Genomic DNA, 12,039 nt, shown 5'->3' on the forward strand with positions numbered 1-12,039 from the left:
TTTATGAAGTTTCAGTTTGTGTCCCAGCGTATGATCTATCCTGGAGAATGTTCCATATGAGCGAAAGAAGAATGTATATGCTGGTGTTTTGGTGTATAATGATCTATATATGTCTATTGGGCCTAATTCATTTATCCCATTGTTTAGGTTCTCTATTTCCTTGTTGATCCTCTGTTTGGTTGTTCTTTCTGTCTATAGTGCAAAGTAGTGTATTGAAGTCTGCCACTGTCAATGTTGAAATATTTATAGCTTCCTTCAGCTTTGCCAACATTTGCCTCATATACTTTGGAGCTCCTTGATTGAGAGCATACACATTTATGGTTGTTATTTCCTCTTGGTAAATTGTCCCTTTTATTAATATGTAGTGTCGTTCTTTGTCTCTCTTGGCTTCTTTTCATTTAAAGTCTATTTTGTCTGATATTATTATAGCTACTTCTGCTTTCTTTTGGTTCCAGCTTGCATGGAACATCTTTTCCCAATCTTCCACTTTAAATCTAACTATCTTTGAGTCTAAGTATGTCTCTTATAAACAGCATATAGATGGTTTGTGTTTTTAATCCATTCTGCCAGTGTATATCTTTTAATTGGTAAGTTAGTCCATTAACACTCAAAGTAATTACTGTAGAAGCAGCTCTCAACTCTACCATCTTATCCTTTAGTTTTTGTTAAATCCATATATGTACTTTTCCTTCTCTCTCTTTTTATTCTTCAAGTTACTGTTATTCATATTCTTCGATTCTGTGCTTTCCTCCAGATATCCTTCTCCTCTTTTTTTTTCAGCTGATAGAGCTCCCTTTAGTAGTTCTTGTAGGACAGGTCTCTTGACTAGTTCTCTCAATCTTTGTTTGTCTTTGAAGATTTTAATCTCTCCCTCAATTTTGGAGGATAACTTGGCTGGATAAAGAAGCTTGGCTGAAAGCCTTTCTCATTCAGGGTCTTAAATATATCATACCATTGCCTTCTTGCCTCCATAGTACCTATTGAGTAGTCCGAAGTCAGCCTTATGTGTTTTCCTTGTACATAGTAGATTGCTTTTCTCGTGCTGCTTTTGGGATTTTCTGTTTCTCTTCAACACCTGATTAGTATGCTTGAAGTAGGCCTATTTGGTTTTATTCTATTTGAAATTTGTTGGGCCTCTTTGATTTGTGTATTTATGTCTTTTATAAGGGCTGGGAAGTGCCTCCGATCGTATCTTCAACAAACTTTCCCAGTCCTTTATTCCTCTCTTCTCCTTATAGGACACTAATGATTCTTATATTTGTGTACCTCTTCTCATCCATCATTTCCCTAAGATCAAGTTCCATTTTTACCATCTTTCTTGGCATTTGTTCTTTTATGTGCTGTCTTCTAGCTCACTTATTCTTCCTTTTGCGTCTTCAAAACTACTATCGTATTTCTAATTTGATCTACTATATCTTTTATTTCTGTGAGATTTGTCATTTTTCTATTTAATCTTCTGAATTCCTCTTTATGCTCTTTTAATGTCTTCCTGATATCCTTTATTTTTTTATTAATTTATCCTTGAGTAGTTGTTCCATATTCTGTGTCCCCTCTGGAATTTTGCTTTGGTCATTTGGCTGGGCCATTTCTGCTTGAATCATCATGTGTTTTGTGATTTTCTGCTGTTTGGGGGGACATTTGATTATATTGATATGTTATTTGCAAGTTGGTTTCCTTCACTCATCTAAAGTTTTGTGTTTACTTTGTTTGCATTGACGTTTTCCTTTTGCATTTTTTTTGTCAGTTTTCTCCACTAAATCAAGGTCCAGATCTTATGTAGGGGATACAATTCAATTTGAGGGTCTATTAGAAGATAGGCCAGGATGCATGGGTACTTCAGCAGTAGAATGGCACCTACCACATGGGAAACACAAGCTCGAGGCCTGGCTAATGGACTATACACCCCCTCCAAAAAAAGGAAAATAATAATAAAATAAAATGAGAGAAAATAATAAAAATATGAGAAAATAACAGCAAAACACACCTCAATGCTAGGAGACCCCAGAGTTAAAAGGGAACACCCCAAGATATATTGGAATTGAACTCAGTCTGTTGCCCCCCAAACGGAGAGAAAATTTAAGGAAAAAGAGTAGCAATAATAATAATAATAGAACAATTAAAAAATAATATATAAAATAAAAAATAAAGAATTAAAAATATAAAAATTCAAATATCTATAAACATAAAAATTAAAAATAATGAAAAACAATTATAATAAAAATATATAGAAAATATATTTAAGAGGGGGGAATATTAAGAAAAAAATTTTTTTTTAATTTTAAATAAATAAATAAATAAATAGAAACTGAGGCAGATAGCAAGTTAGCCTACCTGCACTTACCCCTTCACCCCAGCAGGTAGTGATCCCAAGGCACCTCCTCCCTTCAGGCTACCATCTCCCCGTCTATAGCAGCCAGTCTGCACTTACCACTTCTTGCCAGCAGGAGGCTCCTCCTCCCTCAGGCCCACCCCTTCTGGCTTGCAACAGCTGGAGAACAGCATACACAGCGGGGTTGAGGGGTGGGGCTGCTCCAGGGCAGCCCTCAGAACTGGGGAGGTGACCAGCACCCAGGGGATCAGTTGGCCCACATAACCACCGGCCAGCAGGTCTATGAGACACCGCACCTGTGGGCCTGGCTATTTTTGGCACCTGGCCAGGTGATTGCTCCCTGCACCTGGAGACTCAACCCACCTCAGTAGATGATCAGGTCCACCTCTGGGCTCCCCATTTGGTACTGTCAACAATGACCCACACAGGGAGATCTCTCCAGCCGGCAGTTGGGTCAGGCTGGAGTGGAGGGATGATCAGTTCCCTCCGATCACACTTCCCCTCCATGCTGCAGCTTGCCCATGGTGGGGATCACGGTCACTCAACCCACCCCATTCTCTCTGTCCCAATCCCCCCGCCTTTCTCTTCCCTAAAACTCTATAGAGAGTGTTTGCTTACTCATACCCTTGGACCACAGTCCTGATCATTTTCTCCCTGTTCCCTGTCTTGTTCCACAGAGCAGGAGTGAACTTGTTCCTCTCCACTCCACCATCTTCCTGAAAGTCCTGTAATAGTGTTTTGTATGTGGAATTATTTATCTTGATCTCAGGTATATTTCTGCCTGTGATTATTTCCTTTTCTTTTCTAGGATGGAGAAGAGTTCCTGGGAAATTCATGAGAGGAAAATGAAGGAGCAGTACCTTATGGCTCTCTCAGATAAAGATCAGCAGCTCAATCATTTGCAAAATCTTGTGAGGGAACTGAGGTCTTCTTCCTCCCAGACTCAGACCCTTAAATTGCAATACCAAAGACAGGTGAGTAATTTCAGTGCTATGCAAAGGTAACCACTACCCAAGAAGCATCAGCCCCTACAAGTTAAGTGCCTATCTGCCACCATTAGAAAGCCATCTAATGACTTCCCAGGAGGTAAATTTCTCCAGAAAAGGAATTAAGCATGATAACTCTTAGGAGACAATTTCATTATTGCTCATATCTTGGCAGACATCCCCAGAGACATTAGCTTCCCTTGATGGATCACAAAACCTCGTTTATGAGACAGAACTTCTCAGGAACCAACTCAATGACAGCTTAAAGGAAATCCACCAAAAGGAATTAAGAATTCAGCAGCTGAACAGCAAGGTAAGCGTTTCATGCTAGATTGGAGCTCACTTTCTTGTTTCCTTAACTGGAGGCAAGAAGGTTAGTAGAGCCTGAGTAGCCTAGGTTCCAAGCTGTAGTTTGGGGTTCAGATGGTTTTCCTTTCTTGGATCCTGGATTACTTGCCCCAAAGCACTGGACACAAGACCATTACCTTTCCGTGCTCTTGGAGAGCCCTTGGGAATGATTTGCAGAACTCTAAACAGTGAGAATAAAGAAGGCAATTCTTTTAGGGAGGTTTCCTCTCTGGCATTGACTCCCCATCTGTGCCATTTATTAGTCATGTTGCGATTACTCCCCACAAATCCTTCAATAAGTGATTTTTATTACCCACCAGTGTGCAACAGTTAAGAGTTTTAGGAAAGATGGGTGCACAGGTGGTTCAGTGTAGAGTGCTCACCTTCCACGTGAGCACAGTTGAACCCAGGGAGACCTGGGCTCAATTCCTGGCCCATGTACCCCCCACAAAAAAAAATTTAGGGAAGAGGAGGGAGGCTTTCAGGTTTAGTTAGATAATAGGGAAGGAGTGAGAGATCTTTTTATTCCACTCCACTTTGGCTTCCTCCTTGAGGGTCTCATGTTTTGGAACTTAAAAAACCAACTAGCTTTTCCCCAAATCCCAACCTTGCCACTTCACATACTCTAGGGAAACATGTTAGTGTATATTGGTGTAGTAGTTAGACTCAGTTGTCAACTTGGCCAGGTGAAGGCATCTAGTTGTGTTGCTGTGGACATGAGCCAATGGTACGTGAACCTCATCTGTTGCTGATTACACCTGCAGTCAGCTAAGAGGCATGCCTATTGTAATGAATGGTGTTTGATTTAATTGGCTGGTGCTTAAATGAGAGCGCTCAATGTAGCACAGCCCAAGCAGCTCAGCATACCTCATCTCAGCACTTGCAGCTCAGCCCAGGTCTTTGGAGATGCAGAAAGAAATCACCCAGGGGAAAGTTGTTGGAACCCAGGGGCCTAAAGAGAAGGCCAGCAGAGATCGTCCTGAGCCTTCCCACGTAAGAAAGAACCTCAGATGAAAGTTAGCTGCCTTTCTTCTGAAGAACTAATGAAATAAATCCCCTTTTATTAAAAGCCAGTCTGTTTCTGCTGTGTTGCCTTCTAGCAGCTAGCAAACTAGAACAATTGGGTCTGATTTTAAAAGGAAGAAACACTTTGTCATCTGGTGCCTAGAACAAAGGCCAAGATAAGATTTAAAAAAAATTACTATTATTATTTTTATTTCTTTTTTTTTTTGTATGGGCAGGCACTGGGAGTCGAATCCAGGTCTCTGGCATGGCAGGCAAGAACTCTGCCTGCTGAGCCAGCGTGGCCCACCCTTGGGTACCTTCTTATATCTCCTTCATTCCTCTTTCATTCTCCAGCTGTTTCTCCTCCTTTACCTCCCATCCCCATCATCTTATGAATCATTATCCTCCTGTTGCCTTCTAACTACTAAAATTATTCTCCAGTGAAACCTTCCCTAGTTCTGCCCTCTTAAAAAGAACCCAGCTAGATAGTTCATAAAAGCACTAGAAGAGATTTGGAGATCAGTCAGATTTGCTTTCAGAAGAAACATGAATGTTTACAAATTACCTGTGTTTGCAGTTTTCTCATCAGTTCGCCAAGTGGCCTGTGATCCAAAAATTGTAAATACAGTAGGTTATTTTCACAGGTGAGGAAACTAAAGCGCAAAGGTACTAAGTAACTTGCCTAAGGTATTAAGAGGTCAGTCTTAGATAAGTGTAGTGTATGTGGAAAGCAGAGTGACTGGAACATGTCGAAGGTACTTATTAAATGTTGGAGTCAACTAATAGACACTGAAGTGTCAGAGACTGGTAACGCTATTAACGTTAGCAGAGAAATTTGCATTTTTAAAGTTTTGTTTATTCTAATAAATGGCTAATTGGTAAAATTGCAGACCCTTTGTTGTGGGATTTATTTAGGAATTTTCAGAGCCAAACAGAGAAGCTCTCACCCAGTTCTCCTTCCCAGCTAGCCAGCTGTTTCCAGAAGTTTCTACCATTCATAGCTTCTGTTGGTCGCCTCTATTTTCCATACGCTAGGATCCATCTCAGCCCTGTTAACTCTCCCTTCCTAAACATTAGACTGTGAACCACTCTGAACCTTTGTTTTTCTAGAACAATGTTTTAAATTACAATTCAGGATGATTAGTAGATGATGGAATCGTTTTGATGGGTAGCAACCCTAACTTTTCTAATATAAAGGTTTTAATGAGGTAAAACACAGAAAAATATGCAGATCATAAGAAAGAGATGATATATTTTTACGAAGTGAAGACCCCTGTGTAACCCAGCACCCGTATTAAGAATCAGGACATTATCAGAACCCCAGCAATCCCTTATGTTCTCTTCTAATTCTACCCTTTAAACTACATATACATGGAATCATAATATCTCTTTTGTGTTGCTTTATTTATTTTGTGAGAATCATCCTTATTGTTGGAGTTACAATTTTCCATTCTCATGTTAAAGTGTCAGGATTGCTGAAATGTATTGCATTATAGGCATGTATCTTGATTTCTGTATTCTGCTGTTGAAGGATGTTGGGTTTTTCCAGTTTGGGTGAGGAATGGTTCTTCATTTACAATGCAACTGTGAGAAAGGCATCTCTATCCCTAGCTTCATTCATTCATTCGTTTGTTGAACAAATAACCATTACTTCCTTTCTATGAATCTGGCCATGTGCTGGATACTGGGAATACATATGGCCCTCATGGAGCTTACAGTCCAGTGAAGTTAGGGCCTCATTCTAAATGGGTCCCAGCTAACCAGGAGAATTGCTTCTTGGGCCCTAGAAGGGGGTCTTAGAAGATGGACTGTCAGAGAACCTCCTCTCCAAGCCACTTCCCTAATTCTTTCCTTGTATTTTTTTATATACTTCTTAGACTTTATGTATATTTCTATCAGCATGGTTGAATATTTGTGTGTAATGTAAGAAATAATGCTAGAAACTTAAAAACCTTAAAGAGATGATTATTAGGTATAATGTTTATAGGTAAAATGTAGTCTAGGTGTGTACAGGTATAGAGAAAATTAAATACAGTGGTTTATGAACTGCTGCAACATCTGCTAAATTCTTCCTAAAGGCCCAGATAGTAAATATTTTAGACTTGCAGGCCATGCATTCTCTATAACAACTCTTCCACTCTGCAGTTACAGCCATAGACAATACTTAAACAAATGGGTATGACTATGACCCCAAAAATCCTGATTTACCAAAACAAACAGCAAGCCCCATATCATAGTTTACTGACCCCTAAGCTAGAGGGACTTATGATTATCCTAGACAAAATAATGCAAATATGATGAAAGGTGGTGATTTTTATAAGGTAGCTTATAATGAGCAATTAAGACTTCTCCAGCTAAGGGGAGAGTTTTTGAGTGAGAGTTATTTACAAGTCTGTTTTTTTGTTCTGTAGGCTTGCTAAGAAAAAAATGTTAAAATTTTTTTTCTCCACTGAGGGCATTTTTGGTTTTGAGTTGGTTTGGATGTTAGGCTTGGATTGGTTTGGTTTAGGCTGTTCATTGTGGCGAGGAGACTTAACTTTGTTCCATCTTGGGCCCTGTAGTTGTCATTGTGTCCTCCTCTGTCTTTAATTAGTATTACTTCTCAAATATTTATATCCATTCCCTTACTAACTACCCCCATTCCACAAGAGACCCCATAACTTGATTGACTTGCTAGATTATCTTAGAAGATAAAACTCTGGACTTGGAGTCAAGACCCATACTTAAGAGCTCGTTTTCCATCTACTAGTCATGTGGTTTGGAGCAAGTTACTACTATTCATTAATGTCTATTTTTTTGCTTTTCATTTGTAAATCAAGACAGAAATCCTTTCTCTACCTCTCTCAAATGAGAAGATACTTGTAAAAGAGCTTTGTAAACTGAAAATTGCTCTTCAGATATAAGGTTATTTGGGTTTTTTCTTTTTAATTTTGATTGTCCACATATTTTTGTTACACTTATTGGTTCTCTTGCTTTAGTTTACCATATGCATCAGATGTGCTTCCCCAGAGTGTTTATAGAAAGCTATTTATCTTCTCTTCTTTAAACATTGTTTCAACTTTTTTATGTCAACATTCACCTCAGAATGCTCACAAGAAACAATACTCAAGATGAAACTGAATGTGCAGCCAAGTACACCAGTTTTTTCTCATACAAGTATATATACCTACAGTAGGTACTTTGCAGGGACTTGGCAGCTTGTGAATAAAATATTAGAATTTTAGTTCCAGAGGCCTGAGTTCAAGTCAGTGGTAAGCTGCAATGGATAGATTTTTCATTCAATATAAAAGATGATTTTCTGTTTTTGATGTGGTAAAAAAAAAAAGCTTGGACTGCCTTGTCAGCTAGCAAGTTCCCTGATAACTGGACACGTCTAAGGAAAGACTGAAAAATTCTCTCATGTGGTAGGGTCAGTTCCTGCTTTGAATGACTATACATGTGTTTTCTACCTGTGAGAATCTCTGCTTCCAATATAATTTCTTACATATATTTAGGCATGATAGGATTTATTGTTTCTCCTTCCTATAATGGATTATAGTTTCATACATATTCTATTCTCCAGGTAACCTGTAATTCTTTGTAGCATTGTGGAAACTGCCAAGTAATGTTATTGTATGAATTTTAGGTGACAGCTCTATCTCTGGTCAAATTGAGCTTTGGAGATTAGAATTATTTGTTAGTGACCTAAACATGGACCCAAATTACTACCTTCCTCCTTTTACCTGGGATAGCCTATCCTATGAGATTGCATGTGGGTTTCTACTTTCTTGTTTTTCAGTTATTATGCTATGTTAGCATCTAAAAATGTTTCCTGTTACTCTTCTAGAATTGTTTTCCTTCCTCGGGGAAAAAATTCTGAGTTTCTCTCTTTTAAGGAACACACAGTACTACTATTATTGATGAAATAAGAATCTTGTATAAAAAAACTATTAGATCCTTAAAATTCAGAGCAGTTAACCTAAGTACTGCTTATAATGCATCAGTTCTTTAGGCTAGTACTTATCCTCTCCTCTTTGCTTCAGTTCTCTCAGCTACTCGAAGAAAAGAATACCCTTTCAGTTCAGCTCTGTGATACAAGTCAGAGTCTTCGTGAGAACCAGCAACACTACAGTAACCTTTTTAATCACTGTGCAGTCTTGGAGAAGCAGGTTCAAGGGCTCCAGGCGGTGAGTAAGAAGGCCACAAGAGGCTGGGAAAAGTGTTATGAAATTGAGTACAAGTTTGATAAAGCATCAAGGGTGGCATGTCTTCATGCTAAAGATTGATTAAGTATTATAGAAGTAAGGCGAGAGAAGAGGAGAGTAGTAATTGAGATAGCAGTATTGTCTGGGAAAAAATTACAGAGTATATTTAAATAAAAAAAGATCAGTGAAATGGTGGGAGAGAAATAAAAAAAGTAAATGGAAAACTGTGATGACTGAAGCTTTTGAGCCTCTGAAACCAAGAAAAGTGTTTGATTCTGCTCCAAGAAATAAGAAAACTGGGCCTGAGAAACAAAATAGGCAGTGCTATTGGCAGCAATGGATAAGAGTGCAGTTTTGAAGCTGGAGGAGACTAAGAATTAATATGGAGATCAATAAGACATAGAAGAAAGAAAAGAGTCTTGGGGGAGTGCATGTTAATCAAGAAAAGGATCAGAGTAGCTTCTGGAATACGTATGAACCTCAACTAGAGGAAAGCAGTCTTCAGTGGTAAGCCTTTAAACTTCTAAGAGGAGAGATCTGGGAGAAACTCTAATCAAGGCAAAAGTTTTATGCAGAGGATCCGTCCAGTAGTGTAGAGGATCTCATCTTCTAAATATAGACTTGAGGAGAATTAAAGCAGAAATTTATCTGTCCAAAGTTTTTTATTCTCTCTGATGTTGAACAGGTTCTCATGTTGCCCAAATATAGTTCCTTACGTGTTTGTATCACTGATTCATTAATCTGCTGCTTCTTTTAGGGGACTCTAAATATAGATTTTGCTCCAGGAGCTCCCCAGGAAAAAAGTGGAACTCACAAAAAGAGTGATCCTGAGGAACTGAGGGAGGTACAAATAAGGTAGGGAACAACACTTTCAACCTTGCAGCATACATTACATATACAGAAATTTTGGCAGTCATCTAGATTGAACTGGAGTTCATCAAATGGGTTTAATGTCTTATTGTCTTCTTGGTCTCACAAAATTGATGGAAGGATTAAATAGACATATGAATAACAATTGATGTTGTGTAAAAAGTTTTTAATACAAAGACACCAGAACACACACACAGAACACTAGCAAACATTATGGTATTAAAATAACTCTTAAATTTTCTTAAGGCATTTTCTGCTGCTTTATGTTAGCTCTTTTACAGCCACCCTTTAAAAATATTCTTTGTGTTTCTATGAGCTTTTATAAATTTTCATGCTTTATAACCTCATAAAAACCTTATGAAGGCTTTGAATCTCATGTGTCAACAGCAATATTCTCTAATGATGTTTGTTTTCCTTTTACCTTGAAGCTTTCCAGAAGCCCAACAACAGCTGTGCAACACTAAACAGGAGGTGAGCGAATTAACGAAGCTGCTGGAAGAAGAACGAGACCAAAGAGTAGCTGCTGAGACTGCCCTTTCCATGGCTGAGGAGCAGATCAGGCGGTAAAGGCCTGAGGGACTTAACCTCTATTTACTTCTGATAATTTCAAAAGTAATCGTACTTTTCAGTGTTCAGGCTTAGGATTCTAGTCTTGAGAAGGATGCTGCAGTGAGGATCAGCCAGGACAGCAGTGTTCTCTTGGAGTCTTAAGAGGTCCCTACTTTCCAAAGCAGTTGTTCTTAAAGAAAAATCATAATAATAGCTACCGTTTATTACAGACAACTTATTCCAGGTGGTATGAAATTAGCTATGAAAGATATCTTATTTCTGTAAAGAGCAGCTTATTTTGGTTTGTTAAAGCTGCTAGAATACAATCTACCAGAAATGAATCGACTCTTTCAAAGGGGATTTATTAGGTTACAAAGGCAATGAAAATGTCCAAATTAAGGGATCAACAAGAGGATACCTGTGCTCTAGAAAAGCAGATCATGTCCAGGCTTTCTCTATCATATGGGAAAGCACATGGTGATGTCTGCTGTCCTTCTCTCTTGGCTTCTGGTTTCAATTGGCTATCTCAGCTTCTGGTGTCCCTGGGGCACCCTCCTGCATCTCCAAATGTCTGTGTCTCTTGGTTTCATCTCTCTGTTCTCTTTGTCAGCTCTGAGCTCTCTCTTTCTCTGTGAGCTCTTTCAGGAACTCCAGTAAACTAATTAAGACCCACTTTGAATGTGTGGGGTCACATTTCCATATACATAATCTAATCAAAAGGTTCCACCCACCATTGGGTGGGTCTTCTCTCCATGGAAACAACATAATCAAAATATCCCACCCACAGAGTCTGCACCAACGAGATTGGATTAAAGGGATGTGGCTTTTCTGGGGTATATAATTTCAGTCCAGCACACAGCTCTGTTCTCTATCTGATATCTGAATCAACTGAAAAATTTTTTAAAAGGGTGAAACCTAATGGAGGTTAAAAGATTGTTTTATGAAGCTGGTATTGAGAAATTGAGCTTTTGATTTGTTGGAAATTTGCTTCCTAAACCTGGACTTCCCCTCCAAGTTATTGGCAATGTTGGCCGAGGATAGGCTTTCCTTCCAGAAAAAGAACCTTCCCTTGTAAAACTAGAACATTGGAGTAGTAAAGCAAATTGCACTTCTCATGGCAGTTTATTCCAAGTATGATTGTAAAAGGGCAGAGTGCTATACATCCCCAGTCCTTATCCCAGATTCACCACTCAGGAGAATCACTGGGCATGAGGGGGAAGAGAGTGACTACAATTTGTTTTGCTGTTGAATATTATTTTACATGGAAAGAAAATTTAAAACCAGGCACTGACTTTTAACGTATCTGGGGAGAAAAATTACTTACGTTTATTGTCTCTTTCCTCAGAGAGTAGCAGTTGTGATAGTAATACCTTTTTACAAAGTTTAGAAATTCACAGAGGTGCAGTCTTAGTCAGCAAGTCTTATTTGAGATGTCTTTCTTTTCCAGCCAGCATACTTAGACTTCTTAATTTGTAATACCCCTTTGGGCCTTGGTATGTACTTTGAAGGTGGGTTCTATAGGGACACAACACAGCCTTCATTATTTCTGCTAAGCATTTTCAGACCTGTACATTCAGAGCTGTTTCTACTGCCACTTCCTATGAAAGTGTTTAGATCTGTGAAATCTGGCCCTTTGGGAAGATACATCCTCATATACAATTAACCGTCCCAAGCCAGGTTGAGACTGCATAGTGCAGGGTGACTCTTGAGCATGTGGACAAGCCATGTTAATCCATGGTTAGTCCCACCACAGTTCCCTCTTTGGCTT

The 12,039-nt window shown here is 38.9% G+C and overlaps 1 protein-coding gene across 5 annotated transcripts in view; it reads left to right on the plus strand.

The window, feature by feature from the left end:
* Positions 1-12,039, plus strand: part of GOLGB1 (golgin B1) — a 124,393-nt gene that overhangs the window by 109,304 nt on the left and 3,050 nt on the right. For all 5 annotated transcript variants that reach the window (XM_077118185.1, XM_077118188.1, XM_077118189.1 and 2 more), the window contains 5 exons: positions 3,138-3,303; positions 3,491-3,628; positions 8,691-8,834; positions 9,610-9,707; positions 10,151-10,285. In XM_077118185.1, the coding sequence (XP_076974300.1) occupies positions 3,138-3,303; positions 3,491-3,628; positions 8,691-8,834; positions 9,610-9,707; positions 10,151-10,285 (681 nt within the window). The remainder of the gene's footprint in view (positions 1-3,137; positions 3,304-3,490; positions 3,629-8,690; positions 8,835-9,609; positions 9,708-10,150; positions 10,286-12,039) is intronic.

The sequence above is a fragment of the Tamandua tetradactyla genome, chromosome 10 (assembly GCF_023851605.1).
Source record: "Tamandua tetradactyla isolate mTamTet1 chromosome 10, mTamTet1.pri, whole genome shotgun sequence".
NCBI classification, from domain to species: domain Eukaryota; kingdom Metazoa; phylum Chordata; class Mammalia; order Pilosa; family Myrmecophagidae; genus Tamandua; species Tamandua tetradactyla.